Here is a 25,589-nt window from a genome sequence, read left to right on the forward strand (position 1 = left end):
TGTCATTCCAAGGCCCTTCTGTCACCCGGGATAAGTTCGGAGAACCCGCGGAGCTGCTCGTCCCCCTCTGCTACCTTACAAGGCAGGGCCAGGATGAGGCCCAGGCCCAGACCATGGAGAATTCCAGGAGCATGGACCAGCCTCACAAAGCTCCCAGGTCCATCCCTTTCCATCCCACCTTCACTCCCACCTCCCGCTGCAAAAAGCCACAGAGAAGCCGAGCACCCAAATCGATCCTTTCTCCTCCCTCCTTCTGAGCAGGACTTGGAGATTTTGGCTTTTAAAACCAAATTTCTGTTTGGCTTTTAATTTTACTTCCATTGGGATATAGTTGTCCTGCAGGCAGGACTTGGGAGTGAGGGCAGAGGATATGCCAGGCTTAGGAAAATCCATCTCCCTGTGAGGATGAGGATCAACACATCCATCATCAGCCTGCAGCTCCACCCTGGCACCCAAAAACATCAGGGAGAGCTCAGAGAGCTTCCAAGGATTAACCAAGGGCCCAGCCCGGCACCAAATTTTTCCTAAGCCTCTTATCTCCATGTCCACTCCCATTTCTGATTCTCCAGTGCCTCCATGCCATGGAGAGGACTCAGCTCTGCTCTCCAACATGGACATAAGGAAGAGGGATGATGATGTTTTCCAGTTTCCCACATCACTGCGGATAACCTGGACCCACTTCCAGCAGTGGAATCTCCATCAGGGCTCCTCCATCTCCTAGAGGAAGGCCTACAAAAGCCTCGGAGATACTTGGAGGTGCCAAAGCCCTGGATGGCACATTCCTAAGGGTGAATCCACTCTTTCCTCTCCATCAGCTCTTCCTCAAGCATGGACACTGCCCATCCCAAGCGTGGCTCCATCAGGAAGCACCACAGTGACCCACATCAACAAGATCTTAAACTAAACCAGGACACAGACGGAACACACCTGGAAGAGGAAAAATCTGGTGCAGGTTGGGAAGAAAAGTGTTGAAAGAAGCAAAGTGAGCTCTTTCCTACCTGCCTGACACCTCCTGGATCCGTCTCCACTTGGAAGGGGGGTTGTTGTGGTCTCCATCATCTCCAACCTGCTGTGGGTGACGTCTCTTCTGGGGGTGCAGGAGTTTGCACCGGACACCCTTGGGACAGATGCCTTTCTTGGCAAAGTCGGGACAAACCAGTGTGTGCTTCTTCTTGCACTGCCAGGGAAAGAGGGAGGGGAGTTGGAAAAGGCAGGGAAAACCCTGTGGGAGCACAGGAATCCACAGCTGAGCTCCTTCAGGTGGCACCACCACCTTGCTAAAGGGAGAGAGGGATGTGTTGGTGTTTTCTTTTCCGCATCAAAACAATATTCCATGAAAAAACACTACTAAAAATAATTTTCTACTCTGGACATTCCACACTCGCCCACGGTTTTTCCCAGTGCTTGATTTTACGGATTCAAACCACCAAAGCCTTAAGAACAATGATTTACCCCCCACAGCAGTGGTGCTGGGAGATCCCAAGGAGGTTAACTGGGCTGGAGAAGATGGTTTTAGAGAGGACACAGCGTTTTCTTGTCCCAGACATAGCTGGGACTTGGGAAAGAGCAGGAAAGAACAGGAACAAAATCCTTTTAGGACTTATTTTGGGATTGCTGCCTGGACCACCCTTCTGAGGAAGATGGATGAGGGCTGGAGCTCAACCTGCTCTTCCCAAGGTTTGACTGATGCTCTCCCATCCAAGGAAGCTCAGCGTGGCCATGGAAGGGGCCTGTCAAAACAACAGCATCGAGATGTTCATCCCTGAAACTGCTCCTACACTTCCAGCTCTGGACTTTGGCAGCTCCCAGCAGCCACCGGTGCTGCTGGTGGGAGCGAGGCGTCATCAGTGTCCCAGAGCTTCCCACAAGGATTTCTGCTCAGAAATGGCACTTTTTGGCAGTGGGAAAGGCAGGAAGAGATGCAGGCAGGGAAGAGGAGATGTCTTCAGCTGGGGTTTCTATCTGGGTAGGCTGGGAATGTCAGTGGGAGGAAGGAAAAAGAACTCTCTGTTCCCAGCAATCCAGAGAGCTCATCCCAGCATATCCCAAGGGATGAAGGGTGGCAGCAGGTCCTGGACCCCTCTAAGTCCCATGTGGACCCATTCCCACCCAGGATGCTTCATCCCACCCAGTCTGGCTTTTGGACCATGCCATGACATCCATGGAGAGACTCAAACCAACACACATGGCACAACCAAGAATTCCCAACTCCAACATCCATTCCCTTGCTGACCTTCTCCACGAGAAACATTGGTCCTTCCACACTCAGATACCCACGCATCCAATTTCTCTGTGCTACAGACACTCAAATTTTGGGGAAAATGAGATAAATCCATGGGAAGAGAAACACAGGGAGGGTTTCAGCACCACCATTCTGGCCTGTTTATAAAAATCCATCTTCCCCACAATGCAGGATGGAGGTCAGTTCCTGCCCTTTTAATGCAACTTGACTTTGAGGACACGGGAGCTGCTCCCCGTGCTGACCTTTGGGATTAAGCGGGATCCCTGCTGAGCTCTCTCCTTGAAAAGCAGAAGGATTCGGCAGCTCCGTCGCCCGGGGCCGAGCACTGAAGTGGGCAGCGCAGTAAGGAGCTCGTGTGCTGGAGGTTGGGGATGGTGCTGAGCAGCAGGAGGGCTGGGATCCACACGGACACATGGATATGGGCTCGATGGGGGGGACAGTGCAGTGATAGCGCTGCTTTTCCACAAAAAAATCCATTTAAAACCCCCATTCCTATGATTTTCCACTTCTATTTCAAGGAGCTGGAATAGGAGTAACTACACAACCAACGGGCAACCTGGACGTAGAGTCAGGTCTGAACAGTGCCTGGCTTTGCCATTACTCCCAAATCCTGTGTTTCATAGGAACACGGAATCATGGAATAGTTTGGGTTGGAAGGGACTTAGAAATCATTGAATTCCAACCTCCTGCCATGGGCAAGGACACCTTCCACTATCCCAGGTTGCTCCAAGCCCCACCCATCCTGGACTTGGACACTTCCAGGGATGGGGCAACCACAGCTTCTCTGGGAATTCCATTCCAGGGCCTCACCAGCTTCACAGGGAAAAATTTCTTCCCAATATCCCATCTATCCCTGCCCTCTGGCAGTGGGAAGCCATTCCCTGTGTCCTGTCCCTCCAGGCCTTTGTCCAAAGTCCTTCTCCAGCTCTCTTGGAGCCCCTTTAGACACTGGAAGAGGCTCTGTGTTCTCCCTGGAGCCTTCTTTTCTCCAGGCTGGACATTCCCAGCTCTCCCAGCCTGCCTCCAAAGGATATTTTCTTCATTTTCCCACTTCACCTGCAGACAGGATACATCCTGGACCAAAGAAAAACACTTGGAAATGGCAGTGACTGGACAGGAATTCAAACACAGGAATTTCTCCCAAAATATTAGCAAGCAGAAAAGCAAATCCCTCAATCCTTTTAAAATAAATGGAACAAAATTAAAGAAGAGAAAAAAATAAAGGAACAGCCCATTAGGGATTGAAGACTGGGATGAATGTGGGGGCAGAGCTTCCAAGACCACCTGGAAGGGTTGTGGGGGTGGGCAGGCCCTTGATGCTGGGTCCTGGAATCACAGAATCACAGAAAGTCCTGAGCTGAAAGGGACTCCCAAAGATCATCAAGTTCAAATCCTGGCTCTGCTCAGGATGATCCCTGAAAAGGATGTGAAATCCTCTTCTGTACAGGGGTTTCCAGCACAAAATGGATTTGGAAAGGAGAGCAGGAAAAAAGAGCCCTGACCTCAAAAGGCCACAGAGATGCATCAGTGCTACACCGAGGAATGATGTTATTTTGGGAAAAGGCCAAGAAACGCGGCTGTTCCTTCCCAGTGGGACACCGATTACAAATCCCTGCGGGGTGGGACAGTGCCATGATCCTGGCTGGGCACCGGGATCGGGATGTGCTACCTCCCCAGTGCTCTCCCCAGCCCCGACCTCCAAGTGAATCCTTGGAGCAGCCCATGTTTATTGGCTCCATGGCAAAAAGATACTTAATAAAGAAAACAAACCGTGTGCGACTAATCCCAGGGCCGTGTCCCCAGATCGGGTTTCTAATGACTTTTCCACACCATTCCCGCCGTTCCCGGCGCTCCGGCCCTTCTTCCATAACACCCCATCCATCCCCGTTGTCCCAGGGCTGGGATAGTGAGGCTGGAATAGCCTCCGGAGGCTGGAAAAGCCCCTTCTGTTTATTTACAGGAGCTCTCTGCTCCTGCCAGATCCAACGTGCTGCGGTTGGGCTTCCGTAGGGAATTCTGCCACCGGCCACGCGTCAGCCGGGGCGAAGCTCAGCGGGGCTGTGGGGTGGTGCTGGGGGCCATCCGATCCCTGCCACCTGTTGGGGTGGCTAATTATACCCCCCTGGGACCCCCGCCAGACCACAGGTTGGGCCATAAAAAGGGAAAAAAGTCTGGTCCCTTCCACCAGAGAGATGAGAAAACCCCACAGAATCCCTAAAAATCTCACCCCACTCCAGCTCCACCAGCTGCTGATGAGGACGCCAACATCCCATGGGTACGTCCCAATGCAGGACTCCCCGCTGTGCAGTTCCCCCCACAGTCTGTCGAGCAACGGTGCCCGGGATTGGGATGGTGCCCAGCTGGCAAATCCCGTGTCCAGGACTCCTCCCTGGCTGCCAAGGCAGCTTTGGGTGAAATTCCAGGTGCTGTCAAGGATCAACAAGGCCTTAAATGGTCCAACAGAGCCCAATGTGCTCCAAGAGTGAGACAGGGATGAGGAAGTTTGCAAGGCCCAGCCTTCTTTAGCACGGAGCTGGCAAAGGAGGAGGCAGCAACTGGTGGAAAGTCCTGGCTCAGTCTTGGGAATGATTTAATGAACATTTTCCATGAACAAGCTTGGCAGGAGGGGATGCAGGGTGGGAGGAAGGTGCCGCTAGGTCACTGGGCCAACCAACAACCACCCACTGACGGTATGGGGTGGGGAGGAGAGATCCCATCCAGCCTGGCATTCCTGGCTCCTGGGCAGCAGTTTGCCCAGGTTGAACTTCTCAAGTATCTCCAGGCTTAATCTCACCCCCCCCCTCCTTTCCCAGCGCTGGGGGACAGCAGGTGACAAGGGTTGGACTTTGATGATCCTTGTGGGTCCCTTCCAACTCAGAATACTCTATGATTCTGTGAAGAGATGACCAAGTGCTGGAGCATCTTCCCATCTCCTTGAGATCCACGTCCATCCCTCTGTCCATCATGATGGACACAAGTCCCACCAACCAGACCTTCAGGGGAAGAGGAGCATTAAAATCCCCAAAACTTAACTGCCTCAACTCCAGTGTCTTCTACTTTTTAAAGGCCTCCTGAGCACCCACGCAGCTTTTGCCAAAGCTATTCCAGGTATCCCCATGGCCAAGCAGTGGGATAAACGGACTGGATGGATGTCAGGCTGTTTTAATGTCCTTCTAAGTGGCTGTTGCGAAGTGATGGCTGGAGGTGCTGGAGCTGTTTTGACGACACTCCGAAGTGACAGCCAGTAAATGGCTTTTTTCCGATGGCTTTTTTATAATTGGGTGCAGATGGAAAAAGCCTTAAAAAGAAAAAAATCCCAGTTCCCTGTCATTAAAACCGGGAGGACAATACATCCGAACATCATCCACACTGGGAATAATGATGGAGAAATTTAACCAATGTGGTTACCTGAAGGAATCTGCTCCAAAACAGGTTTCTGCCCTCAAAAGAGTTTGCCCAGCAAAATGCCTGCAGGAAAGGAATGACTCCTGATGGTCATCTCCAAATGATCAGAGGGATTTGGGATCTAAAAGCTCTCTGGGACCTACCTCAAATCCATAAACACTCTCCTTTGATATTTTCAGGAAATTAAACAACATTTGAGCTAAAATACCTCTGGAGCTGGAGCAAGACCTGGATGATGTTTTGAAAATCATTGGGAAAATCCTATTTAAGAGGCAGCAAAGCAGCTGGAAGGGAATCCCTGTTCATGGCAGGGGGTTGGAACTGGTCTTTAAGGTCTCTTCCAACCCAAACCAGTCTGCAATCTCAGGATTCTATGGAACAATGGCACCACTCACTTGGTGTCATCTGCAAACTTGCCAAGGGGGCACCCAATCCCATTATGTCATTAATGAAGGCTTTAATTAGCACTGGTCCCTGTACAGACCCTTGAGGGACACCACTTGTCACTGGTTTCCACTGGGTATCGAGTCACTGGCTGTAATTCTTTGGACATCCAGAAGGTGAATTCTGAACCCGGCATTCATCCCTCTGTGGCAATGCCTATGGAATTCAACCATGGCACTGCAGTGCTTTGAGAAGCCCCGTATCCACCAGGAACCCTCACAATCCCATCCATCCCACTCCAGTGCTTTGAGGAACCCTGTTTCCATCAGGAACCCCCACAATCCCATCCATCCCACTCCAGTGCTTTGAGGAGCCCCGTATCCACCAGGGACCCCCACAATCCCATCCATCCCACTCCAGTGCTTTGAGGAGCCCCATATCCACCAGGGACCCCCACAATCCCATCCATCCCACTCCAGTGCTTTGAGGAGCCCCGTATCCACCAGGGACCCCCACACTCCCATCCATCCCACTCCAGTGCTTTGAGGAGCCCCGTATCCACCAGGGACCCCCACAATCCCATCCATCCCACTCCAGTGCTTTGAGGAGCCCCGTTTCCACCAGGGACCCCCACAATCCCATCCATCCCACTCCAAAGCCACGACAGAGCCACTTTCACACAGGCTTGTCATCGATGGTAATTCCCAACCCCAAATCATCACTGCGGGGTGTGGAGCGAGGCAGACACCCACTGGACATTCCCAGCAATGTCATCTCCATCAGGGATGATGGGGCTCCACCACATGCCTGGTTCCAGGTGGCTCAGGGAAGGAGTCCAATGGGATCCTGGGGTGCATTAGGAAGAGCAAGTTGAGGGAGGTGATCCTACCCCTCTCCTCAGCACAGATGAGGCACATCCGGAGTGCTCTGTCCAGTGCTGGAGACACGGAACTCCTGGAGCAGGTCCAGAGGAGCATCATCCAGAATGATGAAGGGACTGGAGCATCTCCTTTACAAGGAAAGGCTGAGGGAGCTGGGGCTGTTCAGCCTCAAGAGGAGACACAGCTGACAGGAGACCTCATCCCTGTCTGTCCCTGCCTGCAGGGAGGGCTCAGAGCAGCGACCAGGCTCTGCTCCGTGGGGCCCAGCAATGGCACAAGAGGAACGGGCAGGAACTGATCCCAGGGAGTTCCACCTGGACATGAGGAAGAACTTCTTCCCTGTGCAGTGACCAAGCCCTGAACAGAGACCAGAGAGGGTATGGAGTCTTCCTCGCTGGAGATAATCCAGAACAACCTGGACATAATCCCGTGCCCTGTGCTCTGGGATGGTCCTGCTGGAGCAGGGAGGTTGGGCCAGATGATTCCATTGTGGTCCCTTCCAACCTGATTCATTCTGTGTTCCTGGGAATCACCCACTGCTCACAGGATGTGGGGATTTTCCGACAGAGAACTGATCAGATCAAAGGGAGATTCCAGACAGGAAGCAAAGACCAAATCTGCTGGGTTTTGTGTTCATCTCTACAGAAGTTCAGGCTGAAATCAGGAACTCTCTGCCTCATCACTACATTCCCACTTTAGAGCTGTGATTCTGTAGCTGCTTTTCTCCCAAACTTCCCAATTTTCACGTTTTGTGCCCCACTTCCTTCTACAAAGATATTAAAGTGTAAGAAAGACAAAATCACAGCCTGGGATTTATCTTGGTGCTGTTATCAACAATCCCAGGCTATAAAGCAGTTCCAGTTCGTCCTGATAAGCCCCATCTGTAACGTAAGGATTGGAATTCTGTTGGAGATGCTACAGTTAAATTAAAGGAGCAATAAGAACCCTCATTATCCCATTACAAACTACGAGATACAACTGGAAACCCACAAGATTTCCATAGAGATACAAGGATAGGATTGGCCATGGAAGAATCCTGATTGTTTTAAACCTCTTCTAAAGGCTACAAAGTGCTTCCAATGGGAAGATCCCATTTCCATGACTGGGATTTATCATTTCTTATCAGCAGCATTCCTTGCCCAGAGGACATGGACAAGGACTCAACATTCCCAGCAAAGCAATGGGATGAACCTGGAGAGATTTCAGCCGGCTCAAATCCATCCTGGACACTATTGATGACCTTAAAAACAGCCCCATTACCAATCCTACAGACTTTTTATTTTAAATAAAAATTTCACTTACTCATCAGTTTGGTGACTGAAGATTTCTGCGAAACATTATGGGAAAAAAAAATCCCAAATCAAGCTCCCAGAAAACATCTGTCAACCAGAGCCAAAATTAAGGATAAATGAAATGAAGTTGCTTTTGTAGTTGATTTTCATACAGCTGCAGTGGACTATAAACGAGCTATCAAAGGCAGAGCTCTCCATCAGCTATTTCCAAATTATTATAGAATCAGGGAATCGTTTAGGTTGGAAAATCCCATTCCCCCAGCACTGCCAAGGCCAGCACTAAGTCATGTCCCCAAGTGCCACATCCACAGGGATGTTCAACCCCTCCAGGAATGAGTATTCCACAACTTCCTGGGTCAACCTGTGTCAGGGCTGGACAACCTTTTGTTCAAGAGTTCCTCAAGGAAAAGCCAAGTTGGTTGGGAGTCAACCTGGGACCAAAGGAGGGAGACAAGAGACCCAGAAACACCAAGATCTGATGGCTGTGAGGAAAGAAAAATGCTGGTTGAAGCAGAAAAACCAGCTGAGAACAGAAAGCATGAACAGTGTTGAGCTTCACCTTTCCATGATAAAAGTTTAAGGAAAACAAGAATCCCAGGCTTCTGCTCTCCATCAGTGGATAATTAAGGGAAAACCCCACAAACATTTAATATTTACTGTTGTCACATAGATCATGTGGCTTTTTCTAAAGAAACGTGGCAAATTGAACGTATCAGACACACAAAGTAAGTTTCTGGTGGGAAATTGTTGAACTTCTACCCAAAAAGGAAAAAATAACCAACCAAACACACAAAAAACCACACAAGAACGAGGTTTCAGCTGAGAAAAAATCCCCATATTTCAATTTTCTACAGCAAAATCAAGCAGCTGCCACTGCAAAAAAATCACCAAGCTCCACCTGGGGGAGGAAAATTATTCTTCCCAAGGAAGCAGCATTTCCTCAGGCAGGGCTGGCCCTGCCCCATCCCATATTTTTTACATGGATAAGGAGGAAATCAGAGCTTTGGTGAAAGCTGTTTGTCCAACAAAAAGATGGAATTTAGGAATAAGATGAGCTGGGATGAGCGGTCCCAGCACAGCTCAACCCTCCTGCCATGGCAGGTCCCCTGGTCAAGCTTCACCATCACAAGGCTGGTTGTGCCATTCGGGATTCCAGAGGGATGGGAACAGATTTCCCTCTTATCCATGATTTATTCCAGCACATCTCCCTGTGCCTTTCCAGGGAAGCCTCGTTGTTTAATCTCACTGTGTCTTACTGTTTAACAGTTCCCACGAGGGAACAATTTACCCACAGGCTCCAAGGCAGCCGATGGAAACAATCCAGAGAGAGGGATTTAACACAGCTCCGGCGCTAATGGACACGGAGCGGGGAAGATTATTTAATACAAAACAATTTTCCAGATGCAGCAATGGAATCATTGAGTGGTTTGGGTTGGAAGGGACCTCAATGATCACATTCCAAACCCCCTGCCATGGGCAGGGACACCTTCCACTATCCCAGGTTGCTCCAAGCCCCACCCAACCTGGCCTTGGACACTTCCAGGGATGTGGCAACCACAGCTTCTCTGGGCAACCTGTGCCAGGGCCTCAGCACCCTCACAGGGAGGAATTTCTTCCCAATATCCCATCTTAATCTACCCTCCTTCATCTTTTGTGCCTGTAAAGCAAATCCCAAGGCAGCTTTGGGACTGCCTATGGATGTGATGCAAGCGCTTGTCATAATTCCCAGTTCCAGGCTCTCGGCCACACAGAGATCCTAGCCCATGGTTTGCCACCAAATTTGGTTTAGGTAGAAAGGTCCTTAAACCCATCCTGTTCCAACCCTCTGCCATGGGCAGCGACCCCTTCCACTATCCCACGTTGCTCCAAGCCACGTCCAACCTGGCCTTGAACACTTCCAGGGATGAGGCATCCAAAATGTCTCCATCCAATGTCTCGTCCTGTTTGTCCCTTGCTCTGAGGTCACCCCACCACGGGCAGCTTCACCTACCGGCGCTGCCTCATCCCTTACACGCACCAGCCTCATCCCATCCTCTCCTAGAGAGTTCCTGCTCCAAGCCCCTGCACGAGGCCCCATATGGGAGGAGGGATGTGGAACCAGAGAGGAGCTTTGACCATAGAGCAGCTCATTAAAACATGTCCGGAAAACCCTGGGGAGAACCTGCAAGAGGCCCCATTTCTCCCTCTCTTCCCACTTCTCTCTTGGGGCTTCCTCCAGTGCAGGTGGCCAGCCCAGAGGGACCAGCCCCTCCCAGCACAACCAGGTCAGGGTGCCAGGGAAGGGCAGGGAGCTCCAGGAAAATTGGGACAGAGATCTCCAAGGTGGGAATCGCTCCGTGGCTTTAAGGGACACGTATGACGTTGTGTTCAGGGATGATCCCTTTAGGAAGCACACATAGGGGAGAAACTTCCCAACCCATGACCAAGAAACCTGTAGGAATGCTGGAAATCAAGGTCCTTGCTCTGCCACCAGCTCCCTTTTGGAAACAGAATCCCAGAATCATTTAGGTTGGGAAAGACCTCCAAGATCATCAGGTCCAACACTGACCAATTATTTAATATTTGGGGTAACATCCCCTTAATGAAGGACGTGGTCATGGTCTCGTACAGGAGCTGTCCCCTGTCCCCAAGGGTGGATTTAGACCCTCTACAGTCCACATTCCTGAAAAAAGGACTTGGGAATGTAAACGTAAAGCTTTCTCATTTAATTCTAAGTCCTTGATAAGCCGGAACAGGTCGGTCCTGGAATCATTTGTAGAAGAGCAGTTGGAATTACAGCACATGGAATGGGTCAAAGGTGGACTTGTCCTGAGAATTCTGCAGCACATCCTAGGAAGCACTTGAGAGACAACACTGCCAACGACACGTCATAAATTATGGATAATAATGGACATTTCTGATGGAGGTCTGCTGAAAATCACGGACTGTGTTTCTCTGTGAGAGCACAAAGAGGAAAACGCGACTGGGAGAAGAGCCCAGTGTGCCAAATATCAGCATAAAACAACCTAAATTCCTAATTATGGACCATCCCTGCTGGAGTTTATCCACCCAGGATGCTCCACCGGAGTTGTACACCTTCGCATTCCATGCTCTTCGCGCTTCAAACCAACATTCCTCGGACAGGGAAAGGCAGAACGAGGGAAGATTTACTCCCATCCTAAATAATTCACAAGAAAAGGGACTGCGCATCTTTAACAAGCCATCGTTTTATGAAGCAAGGTTAACATTTTTCCTTGATTCAGTGGAATATTATAAACTCTCCGGGGTCCATTTGAGGACTTTCTACTTGGAGCAAAGGCACGGACTCAGCACTTTTTATATTATTTAGAGAATAAAATTAACCCTTAATGGCCCAAGCTGGAATTTCTCCTCCCCAGTTAAATATGGCCCGCTCAGCAATTTCTCCCCATATATAATTACAGGCTGCTATCCATCATCTGGAGGAGAATGCTTTCCCGACATTCCGAAAGTGACGCCGTAAGCACTTTTCCTAATAGAATAAATATTCTAAATATCTCTTTTATATTTTCATTTAAATTGGAATATTTTAAAAATAATTGTCGGGACCCTGCCTGCGTGGTTGGCGCTGTGCTGGAGGGAGGTGGCAGGATGCCTGTGTTTTCCTTCTGAGGGAATGTTTATCCTGCATCAAGTCCCCCTCCACGCGCTGCCACAAAAAGTAATTAGGCCTAGACTAATTTACTGGAGCTTCTCATCACTGTTGCTGTGTCCTGCTTTCCTTAAAACTCTTTTCTTTTGGCTTTTTTCCCTGGTTTCTGCTCTTTAGTGGTTTCTCCTTGGGAAAGGATGGGGAAAACACCCGACAGGGTTTAGAGGAACTTGACAGTGCTGGGTTAAAAGCTGGGCTCAATGACCTTAGAGGTCTTTTCCAGCCTAAATGATTCTAGGATTCCATCCAATGTTGTGTTTGGATTCTGGGACAGGTTGGTGGCCACACTGGTGGGATCTGAGCACCTACGGCTTCTCTTGATGGGTTGTACCTCTGCCAGCGAGCACTACCAGGATGGAGAGGAGGAGAAGAGCCCTCTGGGGCATCCACAACTCCTCTGGACAACCTGTGCCAGGGCCTCCCCACCCTCCCAGGGAAGAATTCCTTCCCAATATCCCATCTAACCCTGCCTTCTGGCAGTGGGAAGCCATTCCCCCTTGTCCTGGCACTCCAGGTCCTTGTCCCAAGTCCCTCTCCAGCTCTCCTGGAGCCCCTTCAGGCACTGGAAGCAGTTCTAAAGTCTACTCAGAGCCTTCCCTTTTCTAGGCTGGACATTCCCAGCTCTCCCAGCCTGAGAGGCTCCAGCCCTCACAGCATCTCCATGGACTCCTCTGGACCTGCTCCAGCAGCTCCACATCCTTCTGCTGTTGGACGTCAGAGCTGGAGGCAGCTCTGCAGGTGGGGTCTCACCTGAGTGGGGCAGAGAGGCAGAATTCCCCCTTTCCTGCTGGTCACAATTGTCCAAAGATGACCAGAAATCCCACACCATACCCCATAACCCATTTGGAAAACAGCAAAGACGAGTCAGGACAGTCACATGGATTCCCAAGGGAACAAGGATTCCCAAGACATGGCCAACCCTCTCCCTTGGCCATGACACGAAAAAGTGAGATCCTGTGTCCTTCAAATTCCTTTGGAACAGCAAATGGCATCTGGCTCTAAGCCCTGCTCCAGGAAAGCTGCTCCCACAAGCTCCACATTACATCGGATACAAAAAGCTCATGCATGAGGTTGCAACTCTCCCCAGGATGCACAGGAAGTCCATGGAGGATCCACGGATCCAAACCACCCCCAGGACCTGGAGGTGGCTCCATGAATCCCCCAGGCACAGCTGGATGCTCAGCTGGCTGAGCAAGGCTGGTCTTGCTCCTAAAACTAAGCCACAGGATTTAAGGCTCATGTTTTAGCCTGCCACAGAGCCAGCATGGAAAACAAGCATTAATACCTACGGACTTTCTAGGTGAAACAGGGAATCCTAAACATTTTCCTTCATTTTTCATCTATTTAAGTGAGGGGTTTTCAGGGCAAGTGCTTCCAGCTCAGACACTGATAACACGGACACCCCATGGAAGCTCTTCCCAGGGAAACACCAGCACGCTAATGAGCTGAAGCCTTTGATTTCTTTTTTTCTCAACCAAAACCACTTTGCCAAAACCCTTTGGAAAAGCACAGGATTGCAGTTCCTGGCATCCAGGTGCTGAGCAGCTTCCAGCTCTTCCCTGTGGTACCATAGATTGTGCAGGAAGCTGCTCATGACTTCAGCTTCGGCCCCCGAGATCTGGGATAAATCCCTCTTTACCTTTTCTCCCATGGGACAATATCCTTTGAGGAAATCCTGGCACACTTCTGCCTTCCTGGACACGTAGACGTGGCTGTAGGGGCAGTTGCTGTTGCTGCAGATCCCCTTCAAGTAGTAGGAACACACCGGCATCTGCAAGAGGAGGAGAAATCTGTCAGCATTCCCTAAACCCGTGACTCGGAATCATTGCAACCCCCAGACCTGAAATAAAAGCGTGACAAGTGTAAAATAAATAGAAATCTTTTGCCAGCCACCGATCCCAGAGGTATTTTTAGCTCTTCCATTGGTTTCCTGCAAAGCAGCTCCCTGGTATTACGTGTTCCTCGTCTTTGGATACGCAGGCAGCAAAGGCGCTTCCCTCAGCATCCTTCAGGATGCTGGAGAGAGGGTGAAAAGCTGGAATCTGCCACGAGGAAGAAAATTCCCTCTGGACAGCATAGGGAAGGGCTGGGAGAATGTCACAAACTCCGGGAACACCCTTCCCAAGGGACGATGCAGCGATGGAGATGGGAACAGCAGCGCAGGGATCACACCCAGCCCGGCTGCAATATCCCACAGGGAATTCTGGCCATCACAAAGGCCAAAACGGCATCCTGGGGGTGCTTCCCATTTGGCTCTTCCGTGGAAACAGAGCTGGCTGGAAGGGGGGGTGGATAAAGGCTCAAAAGGTGGTTCCTAGAAAGGGGGGATAAAAGCACCTCCGCAAGGATTTTGGGGGGATGCATCATTCTAAGGCATTATCCTGGAATTTCCCAGGGCTGTGATGCCTGTCCCTGTGCACTGGGGAAGGGATGCTCCGGGTGGGAGGGGAAGGAGGAGGAGAGCCCAGGCTCCTGCCATGAGCATTGGAGAAGGAGAGCAGCGGGATACACGGAGAAGATCCCTGATCCTGCGCTCCCACATTCCCGAGCTTCCGCAGCACGACAGCCGACGGGGAAAACCGACGGAGCAAGGATTCTCCTCATCGTCCTCAAAGCACAAACTTCACCTTCTGCCAGCTGTTATCATTAAAAACAAATTACCAGCCTGCTGCCATATTTCAGCATCCTTAACTCACCGGCTACCTCCGGCAGCTTCCCGCTTCCCGCCCCAACCAGGCAGCTGCCGCCGGGAACGTGAGCTTCCTGAAGGTCCGGCTCCTCCTGCTCCTACATCCCGAATTTCCTCACAGCTCGGCGTGGTATTGATCCCTCCATTCACCAGTAGCATCCTGGTCCCACCAGTTCAAGCATCCCCAACTAATATTTACGATCTTGCAATAACCACGGCCGGGGCTATCTGGAAAAATCCCTTATCCCTGAAGGGCACATTAAGGGTTGAACTAAATTGCCTCGCTGGAGGCCGAGAGGAAAGAAAACAAAGGGTGCTTTAAAAGAGGAGAGTTTATTTTTAATTGTCTTTTAACTGCAGACATTAACATAAAGGACAGGGCTCTGGGGCGATCTTTGGCGGTGCTGGTGGTGTGACCGTAAACGATTCCCTTAATGTAGTTTTTGATATAGAGCCCAAATTAGCTCTAATAAAAAGGGATAATAAAGGCAGCTCTCCGACAAAAATAAACTCCTCCTCGCTGTCAAGACCGAGCCATTATCAAGAGGAAGCAGCGCTCTCATTTCAATTAACCTTGTTTGCACCCCAGCACGTCCACACAAATAACAATAACATTAATTCAAGGCACTGGGGCGCTGCGGCCGCCTTCGACAGCTTTGACTCTCTACAAGCTCTGGAGGCAGCAGCTAAATGAACCCGAAACTCCACGTGAGCCTCCAAATTGCTCACAACTGAGTTTTGAAGCTCTATTAGGGAGAAAAATGCTGATTCTTTCCGAGTTCCTCAAGGGGAAAAGCTGTTGGAACAGCAGCGGGCAGCTGCTCGAGTCCCAGCCACTGGCAACCTTCGCTTCCTTCAGATTTCCTGGTTTCTCCCCATCGCTGGGATGTGTCAGTGGCTCTGATCCATTGTGGAAAAATTCCCTGTGTGTCACTTCAGTGGATGCTTCTCACCAAAGGCTCTGCCTGAGTCTCCTGTGGAGCAAAATCCATCAAGTGGTGAAGCCCTGGCACAGGTTGCCCAGAGAAGCTGGGGCTGCCCCATCCCTGGAAGTGTCCAAGGCCAGGCTGGAAGGGGCTTGGAGCAACCTGGGATAGTGGAAGGTGTCCCTGCCCGTGGCAGAACAAGAAAAGCTTTCCCTCTTCCCCAGGCTCTTTTTTCCATCACCAGAGGGTGATGGAAACCACTGGAGTTTGGATCTGCAAAGCTCCGTGACCATCTGGAGCTGTCCTCCATCCTGGAGACCATTCCCTGCTTGGAGCAGGATGGGGAAAAGCTCCCTGCTGCTGCAACAGCTGAATCCACACGGTTTCCCATAGAAAACAGGGATTTTCCCCATAGAAAATAGTGACCATTTCCATTTTTCAGAGGGGAAACTGAGGCATGGTAGTGCACCAAGGTTGAGAAACGGTTTTGTCCTGAAATCAAGAGCCAAACCCTGTGAGCCCTTGATCCTTCACCTCCTGGATTGGATACCCCATCCCAGTAAAATCCCACTGAGGTGAAATACACAACAACCTGAAGCTCCTCTGATGAGGAGGTTTTGGGGTGTCCCTCTCCAATAACCACAAAGTGAAATTGAGGGGACCAACAAAATCAGGAATTCCCGAACCACCACATCATCCCACATGGAAAAAAAACAGGAATTGCATTAAAACCTCAACTCAAACAGCCAAAAACCAACCCCGCACAATCCCTTACCTGAGGAAAAGGTGGGATTTGCTCCAAAAACTCCACAAGCAGGAGGAAAACTGCTTCCTTCCTCTGTTGAGAGCCTTCACCTGCTTTTCCCAGCCCTGATAAATGAGGGAAAAGCCACCTTTGCCAAGAATCACCTGGGTTAATGGGGAGCTCCGGGACTTGGAAAGCAAAGTTGCCTCTCGCTTTGGGAAGCAGCATTCCTGTGGCAATAAATCACCCTGGAACAAGTTTGAACTCCATGGAGGAGGTTGTTTCTCTTCCATCCCTAGTTGATGACAAGGTGGCAAACAGGGAGACCTTTGAACCACCCTCAGGGTGGTTAATCCTGTGAAAAATAATCCCCCTTCCCAACGGAGCATGGCAGGGAAAACGTGCTCCGAAAGCTTTTCAGAGCTGGCACTGCCTGCTTTGATTTTGGTTTGTTAATTAATGATTCATCTTGAGTTGAGGCGATGCTTCGTTAGCTCAGGATAAAGGTGAGATGGGCTGAGGTCACTGCATCCCACGGGATTCCATCCCAGGGATTCTGTCTCCAAAAGGCAATTGGCCAACAGCTCCTTGACGTGGTCACTCCTTTTTAATTCAGTTTTATTACCACAATATCGCCGTTATTCTTCTCTAAGTGGTGAGGTGCAGTTAAAGGTTGAGTTTTCCATCATCCTCAATTTATCCATCCAAAACGGAGCCCAGAAGCCAAATTTTGAGGTCCTCCTTGAGGGACCAAGACACACCAGCATTCCTGGAGGGGAAACTGAGGCCACATCTCCACCAGGAATTTAAACATGCCGAGGAATATTCCTGGGTACAGAGACCACAAATTCATCCACACCCAACCATCACATCCTTCGGTGGATAAACCACCAACTGCAACAGCTCCTTGGGCATGTCCAGTTCCCAAGTTTCATCCAGGTTTTTGCCCTGGGACCAAAAATGGCTTTGCCACCTTCTGAAATTCCATTTAATTTGGAGTTTATGGTTCTGTGGATGGATTTCAATTCTTCGGCACAGAGGCACGGGCAGAGGGTTGCGCATCGTTTACTTGGATGACAAGAAGTTGTTGGCCTCACTAATTACAATCATTTCAGATAAACCAACAGCCAATCCCACTGCAAAGCTTCCTTCATTCTTGGCGTCTTTATTTCTGAAGTCTGACTCTGCTACAGGAAGAAAAAAATCCCCAAACTGTCCTTTCTTCCATCTATCAATCCTCATCCCCATTCCTGCTCTGGCACGCCACAAGCCAGGGAATGCAGCTGTCCCTGTCCCTGTTTTATGTACTCATGATTAAATGACTCTGAAGAGAAATCCATGTAAAAAACATCTGGTGCTCTGTGTCTCATTCGGAGCGACTTCCTGGGTAACTTATGAGCTCCCCACAGACAAGGAACGTGCCTCAGGCACCTCAGCTTCCATGCTGGAGTCTCCAAAGCTACATCCAAGTGGAGATCCAGCCACTGAGCACAGGCTGAGGTGCTAAATCATCACTGATAAACCCAAGATAAAAATCCCGGACTATTTTTTTTTCCACCTTGTGTAATAAAACCACGGAGCTCCAAATACATCAGCAAGGTGGAAAACAATGAACTTCAGAGCTCTGCCACAGTTTGAACCTGATTTTGCTGCTTGGATTTTTAGAAATTGTTTTATTAATTTAGACCTCCAAGTTCTGTTTGTTAAAACATCCTCTGACCCCAGCACAGAGGGATTTCCAGGGAAATGTGATCTTATGGAAGTAGGGAAGGATTAGATGCAACTGAATGGATTTGATGATCTTGGAGGTCTTTTTTAGACCTCTAAGACCTCACAGGTCCTTTCTAGGCCTCAACCATAGGGTGGTGAGGCCCTGGCACAGAGAAGCTGCAGATGACCCATCCCTGGAAATATTCAAGGCCAGGTTGGATGGGGCTTGGAGCAACCTGGGACAGCAGAAGGTGGCCCTGCCCATGGCAGAAGGGTTGGAATGAGATGATCCTGAAGGTCCCATCCATCCCAAACCATTCCATGGTTCTGTCATGATTCAGGAGCCTGAACAGATCAGCAAGGAAACTCTAAACTCAGCTGGAAGCACTCAGTGAGGAAGAACCTTCCTCCAACCACCCCCTTGCACAGAGAACCACATTCCCGTTGGGAAGTCATACAGACCTTGTCCTTGGACACCTTGTGGGAAAACGGACAGGTCCCATCCGTCTTCTTGCACGTGCCACGGAGAAACCTGGAGGTAAAGCAGATGGAGAGGGTTGAACAAGAGTTGGGTCACAAAACGCATGGTTTTGTACAAAACCACAAAATTGTTGCCGAGCTTGTCCATAAAACCCACTTCACACCATAAAAAAGTACAGATCCCTCTCGCTGGAAGAGCAACTGATGATTCCTGATGAATTCTATTCTTTCATCATATTTGGCTGTTCATTAGTAGGTACAGCAAGGCTTGGATCCCAAAATTCAGACATGATGCTCCCAGAAGGAGAAAGGTCCTTCCTAAAGCCCTGATTACTTCAAGTTGCCCAGAAAGGTTGTGGATGCCCCATCCCTGGAACTGTCCAAGGCCAGGTTGGACAGGGTTTGGAGCAACCTGGGATAGTGGAAGGTGTCCCTGCCCATGGCAAGGGGGGTGGATTGGATGATCTTGAAGGTCCCTTCCAATCCAAACCATTCCAGGATTTTATGATCCCATTCTATGAGATGCTGGATGAAGCTCCAGGTGTGAGTGACCAATGACCAGGAGGAGCAAAAACAGGCCCAGAACAGGAACCAGGATCTCAAAGCACATGATGATGTTTGGAGTCAGAGCTTTCCTAGGAGTGACCAGAGTGAGAGCAGATAAACAAAACTAAAAAATGATAAGAGAATGCTGAAGAATGGGATTGGAGATCAAGGAACTGGGATAAGGAGACAAAAAACTGGGAGAAATCACTGTTGTCCTCCAATGATCCACGGAAATGAGACAGGATGGAGACCCAAAAGACTTCAAGGAGCACAGTTCCTGAAGTAGGCAAGGAGTTATGGGATTTTTTATGGGAGAATGAGTGAGAAGGAGTAAAATCAGTTAAAAAAACAATAAATCACCTTCCCCTCCTCTATCCGTCCCCATCGAGCTTTGAGCAACTTCCAAGTGATTCCAGCACAGCAGCAATTTCATGGAGAAATTACTCCAGGAGTTCATCAGTGGAGTTGGCTTTTCTGCACTTTTTAAATGACTCATAATAGAGTTTAATCAACTCTTGGGCATGTCTAATGAGATGCCAACATGGATCAGTTCTCCTGGAATAAATCACCAAGTCTCGGAGCTGCACAACGTCACAGGCTGAGGGATTCAAACCTGTTGTAGGGATCTGAGCAGATCTGAGGAATGCTCCTGAAGGAATAACCCAGAGTATGGTCAGGGCAGGGGCTCAAGTCACCCAGCCCAGAAAAGAAGGTTCCAAAGGGACCTTAGAGCCCCTTCCAGTGCCTAAAGGGGCTCCAAGAGAGCTGGAGAGGGACTTGGGACAAGGGATGGAGTGACTGGACAAGGAGGAATGGCTTCCCACTGCCAGAGGGCAGGGTTAGATGGGATATTGGGAAGATACTTTTCCCTGGGAGGGTGGTGAGGCCCTGGAATGGAATTCCCAGAGAAGCTGTGGCTGCCCCTGGATCCCTGAAAGTGTTCCAGGCCAGGTTGGGTGGGGCTTGGAGCAACCTGGGATAGTGGAAGGTGTCCCTGCCCATGGCAGAGGGTTGGAATTCAATGATCTTTTGATGTCCTTTCCAACCAAAACAATTCCCTGCTTCTCTGGCCTCTTCTTGTCCTTGTCCTTCCAACCCAGCAGTGCAGAACCTACACCTGACTCAGAACTCCCATCCTTGTTATCCTACATCTCTGTCATCAGTTTGTTTGCCTTTGGAATATCCCACGAGGAAGCACCAAAGCCACCCAACCTCCATCCCTACCTGGTGCAGACGGCCACTTTCTCTGGATCGTGGATGTAGGGGCAGTTCTCGCCTCGATTGCACTTCCCGAAGCGGTTGTAGTACATACAATATTCCTTCTTTTTTTTCTTCTGCTTGGCTTGACGGATGATGGCCAAGCTCCTCTGCACAGCACGGCTGAAGGAGAAAGAGGGACAAGGTCAGGGAAAACCTCCAGCTCCAACATCACGATGACGTGGAGAAGACACCTCAACAACACCTGAAACGACGGAGGAGCCCCACTTTGGAGAGTGAAATATTCAGGAAGTTCAAGCCCTTAAGTATTTTCAATTTTTGGCCAATTTTACCCCAAATCATTAAAAATCTGCAAGATAACACTACAGTCACCAGTGAGATCCCTTCCCATCCCCATTACTGATTCTCTCCTCAGATTTTATGAGCGTGAAGAGAGTTTCCCACACTTTCAGGGAATATGGTGAGGAAGGAAACATCCCCTCCTTGTGCAGCACAGGATGCCAAGGCTGAATGACTTGGAGGGCTCTTCAGCACGTGTCCCACCAGCTGGGCCTGATGCTATTCATGGCCTTCAAGTGGGCACCTGCTCATGAACTTTAAAGAACAAGGACCTACGTGATGGCCACAGGAACAAAAAGTACCACCAAAGAGTAGAAAAACTCCTTTTTAATTGCCTGGTCCCATTAGAAGCTACTTAAGGAGCTCAGAAGTTGCTTATAACACGTTTTCCATGAGCTTCCAGCTGCAGAGGGAATTACCCAGCAGCTCTAGGGATGTGTGGGACCAGGTGGAAGAGGAGAAGTGTTGAGATCTGGGTGAACACAAACCATGAGGGGCACATGAGATCTCGCCGAGCAGATAATTCAGTGGTAGGGCACAGTCAGCTCCGGTTTGCTGAGGACGCAGTGCATAATCCATGAAAAATACAGGTTCAAGGGACTCATTTTCAGAAGAAATGCACATTTTTACCTCTGTAATTGTTGGTTGTCTGCAGCTCCTGGGTTAAAAGGAGGTGCAAGGCCAAGTGTAGGGTCCTGGATGTGCGTAGGGTAATCCCAAGTACAAATCCAGGCTGGGTGGAGAATGGATGGAGAGCAGCCCTGAGGAAAAGGACTTGGGGGTGTTGGTGGATGAGAAGCTCCACATGATCCAGCCATGGGAGCCCAAAATGTCCTGTGCTGATCCCATATGTGGGCAGCAGGAAAGGGGGAATTTCTGCCCCTCTGCCCCGCTCAGGTGAGACCCCACCTGCAGAGCTGCCTCCAGCTCTGGGGTCTCCAACAGCAGAAGGACGTGGAGCTGCTGGAGCGAGTCCAGAGGAGGCCACAGGGATGCTCTGAAGGATGGAACCCCTCTGCTCTGGAGCCAGGCTGGGAGAGCTGGGAATGTCCAGCCTGGACAAGAGAAGGCTCCAGGGAGACCTCAGAGCCCCTTCCAGTGCCCAAAGGGACTCCAGGAGAGCTGGAGAGGGACTAGGGAGAAGGGATGAAGGGACAGGACAAGAGGGAATGGTTTCCCACTGCCAGAGGGCAGGGATAGCTCGGATATTGGGAAGGAATTCTTCCCTGGGGAGGCTCTGGCTGAGCTTACAACCACCTTGAAGTAGAAGCCGAAGAAAAGCAGCAGCCAGAGCTCTGCCATATCACCCTCCAGTTCAACAGCTGCTCCTCAAGCTCCTGACTCCCTCCTGAGCATAATTCCGAGGATAGAGCATGTCATTCCTGCTTCCCATGAGTACAGACCTGGCAATGTATCGGCACGTTGAGGATCTGCTCAGGCCAGGTGGAGAGATCCCAGGACTGGGTGTGGAGTGCAATCTCAATGCTGGAAAGAAAGAAAAACATGGATCATTGCTTGGAATCAAGGAATTTTGCAGGAACTCACACAGCCCTCAGTACCTTAGGTCCACAAAAATGATCAGAGGGATGGAGACCCTCTGCCATGAGGAAAAGCTGGGAGATCTAGGGTTGCTCACCCTGGAGAAGAAAAGGCTTCAGGGAGAACACAGAGCCTCTTCCAGTGCCTAAAGGGGCTCCAAAAGAGCTGGAGAGGAACTTTGGACTGAACTTGAAGTGGCAGAACAGGGGGAATGGCTTCCCACTGCCAGAGGGCAGGGATAGATGGGATATCAGGAAGAAATTCTTCCTTTGGAGGATGAGGAGGCCGTGGTGCAAGTTGCCCAGAGAAACCATGGATGCCCCATCCCTGGAAGTGTCCCAGGCCAGGTTGGACAGGGCTTGGAGCAACCTGGGATAGTGGAAGGTGTCCCTGCCCCTGGCAGAGGGTTGGAACTGGATGATCTTTAAGATCCCTCCCAACCCAAACCGTTCCATGATTCCATGATCTTACTTAACCCAAAGCGTGGAGCTCCCAGGGAACCAAGGGATGAAAATGCCCTTTAGGGACTTCCCAGCTCTGGAGCAGCCGCCGGAAGAAGTGCTCCTTGCCAGCCCCAAACACAGCAGGAATTTCTTCCCCTCAGCACCCAAACGTGCCAAAACACTTCTCCAGGCAAATCCCACGCTTCCACTATCAATCCAGCAAATTTCCACGCTTGGCTTGGCCGCTCCCCGCAGACAGACGGGGAAGCCCAGCGCCCGCTCCCATCCATGCACGCACGGAATTAAATCATCCTTGACTGGTGCAGGGAAGAACGAATGGGAAAGAAAGGCTGGATTTCAGTTTTCCAGGTGGGATGAGAGCGGCTCAGTCACTCACCTGCCATCCCGGGCGTGTTGGGAAGTGAGCAAGTGGAATTTGATAGCGCGGCACCGCGAGCTGTCACTCGGCTGCCGGCGTCGGCAGAGCCCCATCTGTTCCCTCCGCACATCAAATTCCATCAGCGGGGCATTTGAGCCACCACTGAGAGGGGTTTTTTCCCCTGTTTTTTTTAATTCCTTCTTGTCCCAGGCTGTAGGAGCATGTCTTTTAGTGCTACAATAAACATCTGTCAACTTTGGGACTCTCCGAAGATGCCGCTGAAGCATCTCCAGTTAAGAGCAAGGTTGACTTCCCAAGCGATGCAGGGAGAAAGCCCCAAATTAAAATCCATTAGGATAGGGCTGAAGCATCCTTAGCTCTCTGGAATTCTGGATGCAGGATGGGCTATACCAGGAATCAGCTCCCAAGGGCAGCAGCCGATCCCCCATAATATTTAGTATTTGGGAATAAAAGTGGATACACAGGGATGAACACGTTCCCATTTAAAGCAGCCTGGAATCCACATCCAGGAATCACAGAATCGTGGAATGGTTTGGGCTGGAAGTGACCTTAAAGGTCATCATGGCCAGAAAGGAGGAATCACTAAAGAGATAAAGAGACACTAAAAAAAGGGGCCAACAGCCTCATGCCAGTGGGTTGGAATTTTTATGTAGGAAAATACATCCATGGAATGATTTTTTGGGGAGTTTTTTCCCAGTTTTTATCTTCCAGCAAGAAGTCATGCTCTTAACATGATGTGCATCTCCCATCCCAGGAATTAACTCACATCCCAAAGGCAGTTTAACTATCCAAGGGCTGGTCCTACCCATGACAAAATCCATCCAGACCTGGTAAAGCACCTGGAAGCTGGAAAAGAAACCCTCCATCCACGCTTTCCTACTCCCTAATTATTCACCCCACATGCAAATCCTCTCCAAACTATCAGAAAACCACCCAAATATTTCCCAGGAGAAGCCAACCCAAGGAAGCTCTGTAATTACACATTTCACCACCCACTGGGATTTATGGAGAAAGCTCAGGCTCCGGCACAAAGGTATTTTTGGAAGCTTTTATATTGTGGGAAAGACCTTTAAATACAAGTAAAAGCTTTGTGAGATCAAAGTAACAAGAAGGGGGTGCAAGAGAGGGGTTTGGATGTTCCCGACTTTTCAGGAAGCCCAAGGAGCCTAAATTTGGATTTTTAGGCTGGTTGTCAACTCAGAATTCCCAATTGGTCACTACAAGTGATTTGCATTAATTAATACATTAATAAATACATTAATAAATCATATTCCTGGCATCAGAAGGTGTATTATTGAAATTGGGGTGAAATCCGGACATCAAAAGACAATGGAAAACAGGAGAAGGGTTAAATTCAAACATCAGGAGCCAAAATTTGCTGCAGTCTGGCCTAAATTAAACAAAAAGCTGAAACGATGCCCCCAGGGCTCAACTTTGGGAATCTCGTTCTGTCCAGAAAAAACACTGGGCACATCCCAGTCCCAGACCTGTCCCATTTTTCTCCTCAATCGCTTCCCAGCTGGGGAGAACATCGGGACACAGCGGTGCTGTCAGATCAGGAGAGCGACTCCCACATCCTTGGCATTGCCAAAGTGCCCTCACTGTGGAAATTTAAAGCAGTGCCACAGCAAGTTCCTCCCCTGTGCACACTCCAAGGCAGCAGGAACGGAACAGAGAGGGGAAAAAAAAGCAGGAAAATACAAAAAGAGAGAGAGCATCAAGAACTGCACATTAAGGGCTTCTGAAGTGATTACACCCAGCACAGCGGCATCAGCCGGGATATTTTCCACCCTGTGGAAGGGACAGGTGGATTTCTCTCCCCCTTTCCTGATGAATCAGTCGCTTGGAAGAGCATCATCCGTAAGGAAACCCACAGCCCGTGCAAACGGGGTTGTTTCTCTTAATGCATCATCCCAGCCCGACGCTGGCAGCTCCGGCGGCTCCGGTGGCTCACGGTGAGAAGTGATTGTTGCTCCCAATCCAGCCGGGAGACTCCGCGCGTCTCTCCGGAGGGAGCAGGAGCTGTCATGTTCATTAAATGCATGATTACAGCTATGATTAATAGCGGGGGCTACAGCCTAACTCCTTCTCTTTTTCCCTGCTCCTCGGAAGGAATCCACAGCCAAGCGGTCCCGCGGTGTTTTCCGCAGCGTTCGGCTCAGCGTTTGAAATTCCAGCTTTTGATGGGAAAGGAGAAAAAGGCACGATTTCTCCTTGTCAAACAAAAACATGACTAAAATGAGCGGGTCGGATGCTGCACCCCTCCACCAACACTCATAACTTAATTACGACCTCTTCATATCCTTAATCCCAAAACTCAGCTCAAGAGGGTCCAGGTCCATCTCCTGCATCCTGGTTTTTTTTTTCCATAACCCCAAAACACAGCTCAAGGCTCAAGGTCCTTCTCCTCCGGGGAAAGGTTGGCAGAGATTTCCCTTGGCAGCCCAGGAACTGCACTCAGGAGCAACACTCAGTGCTTTCCAGCATTCCCACATGGATATCAGGATGCTCCCATCCAGTCCAACACCCCTGCTCAGCTCCCCATCACCCAAGGGCTTGGGATGCAACAAACACACCTGGAAAAGAACATTCCAAATATTCCTTTGCATTAAAAACTGGCTGCAAATATCACAGTTAATTATCACCTGCTTAATTATTTAGGAAGGACTTTATTGCTCTT

The 25,589-nt window shown here is 49.9% G+C and overlaps 1 protein-coding gene across 2 annotated transcripts in view; it reads right to left on the reverse strand.

The window, feature by feature from the left end:
* Positions 1-25,589, reverse strand: part of ZC3H3 (zinc finger CCCH-type containing 3) — a 131,085-nt gene that overhangs the window by 10,880 nt on the left and 94,616 nt on the right. For both annotated transcript variants that reach the window (XM_082280632.1, XM_082280633.1), the window contains exons 6-10: positions 21,931-22,012; positions 20,195-20,350; positions 18,407-18,476; positions 13,514-13,645; positions 999-1,177 (exon numbers count right to left, since the gene is read on the reverse strand). In XM_082280632.1, coding sequence (XP_082136758.1) covers positions 999-1,177; positions 13,514-13,645; positions 18,407-18,476; positions 20,195-20,350; positions 21,931-22,012 — 619 coding nt within the window. The remainder of the gene's footprint in view (positions 1-998; positions 1,178-13,513; positions 13,646-18,406; positions 18,477-20,194; positions 20,351-21,930; positions 22,013-25,589) is intronic.

This window comes from Coloeus monedula (assembly GCF_965178545.1).
Source record: "Coloeus monedula genome assembly, chromosome: 1".
In the NCBI taxonomy this organism is placed as follows: domain Eukaryota; kingdom Metazoa; phylum Chordata; class Aves; order Passeriformes; family Corvidae; genus Coloeus; species Coloeus monedula.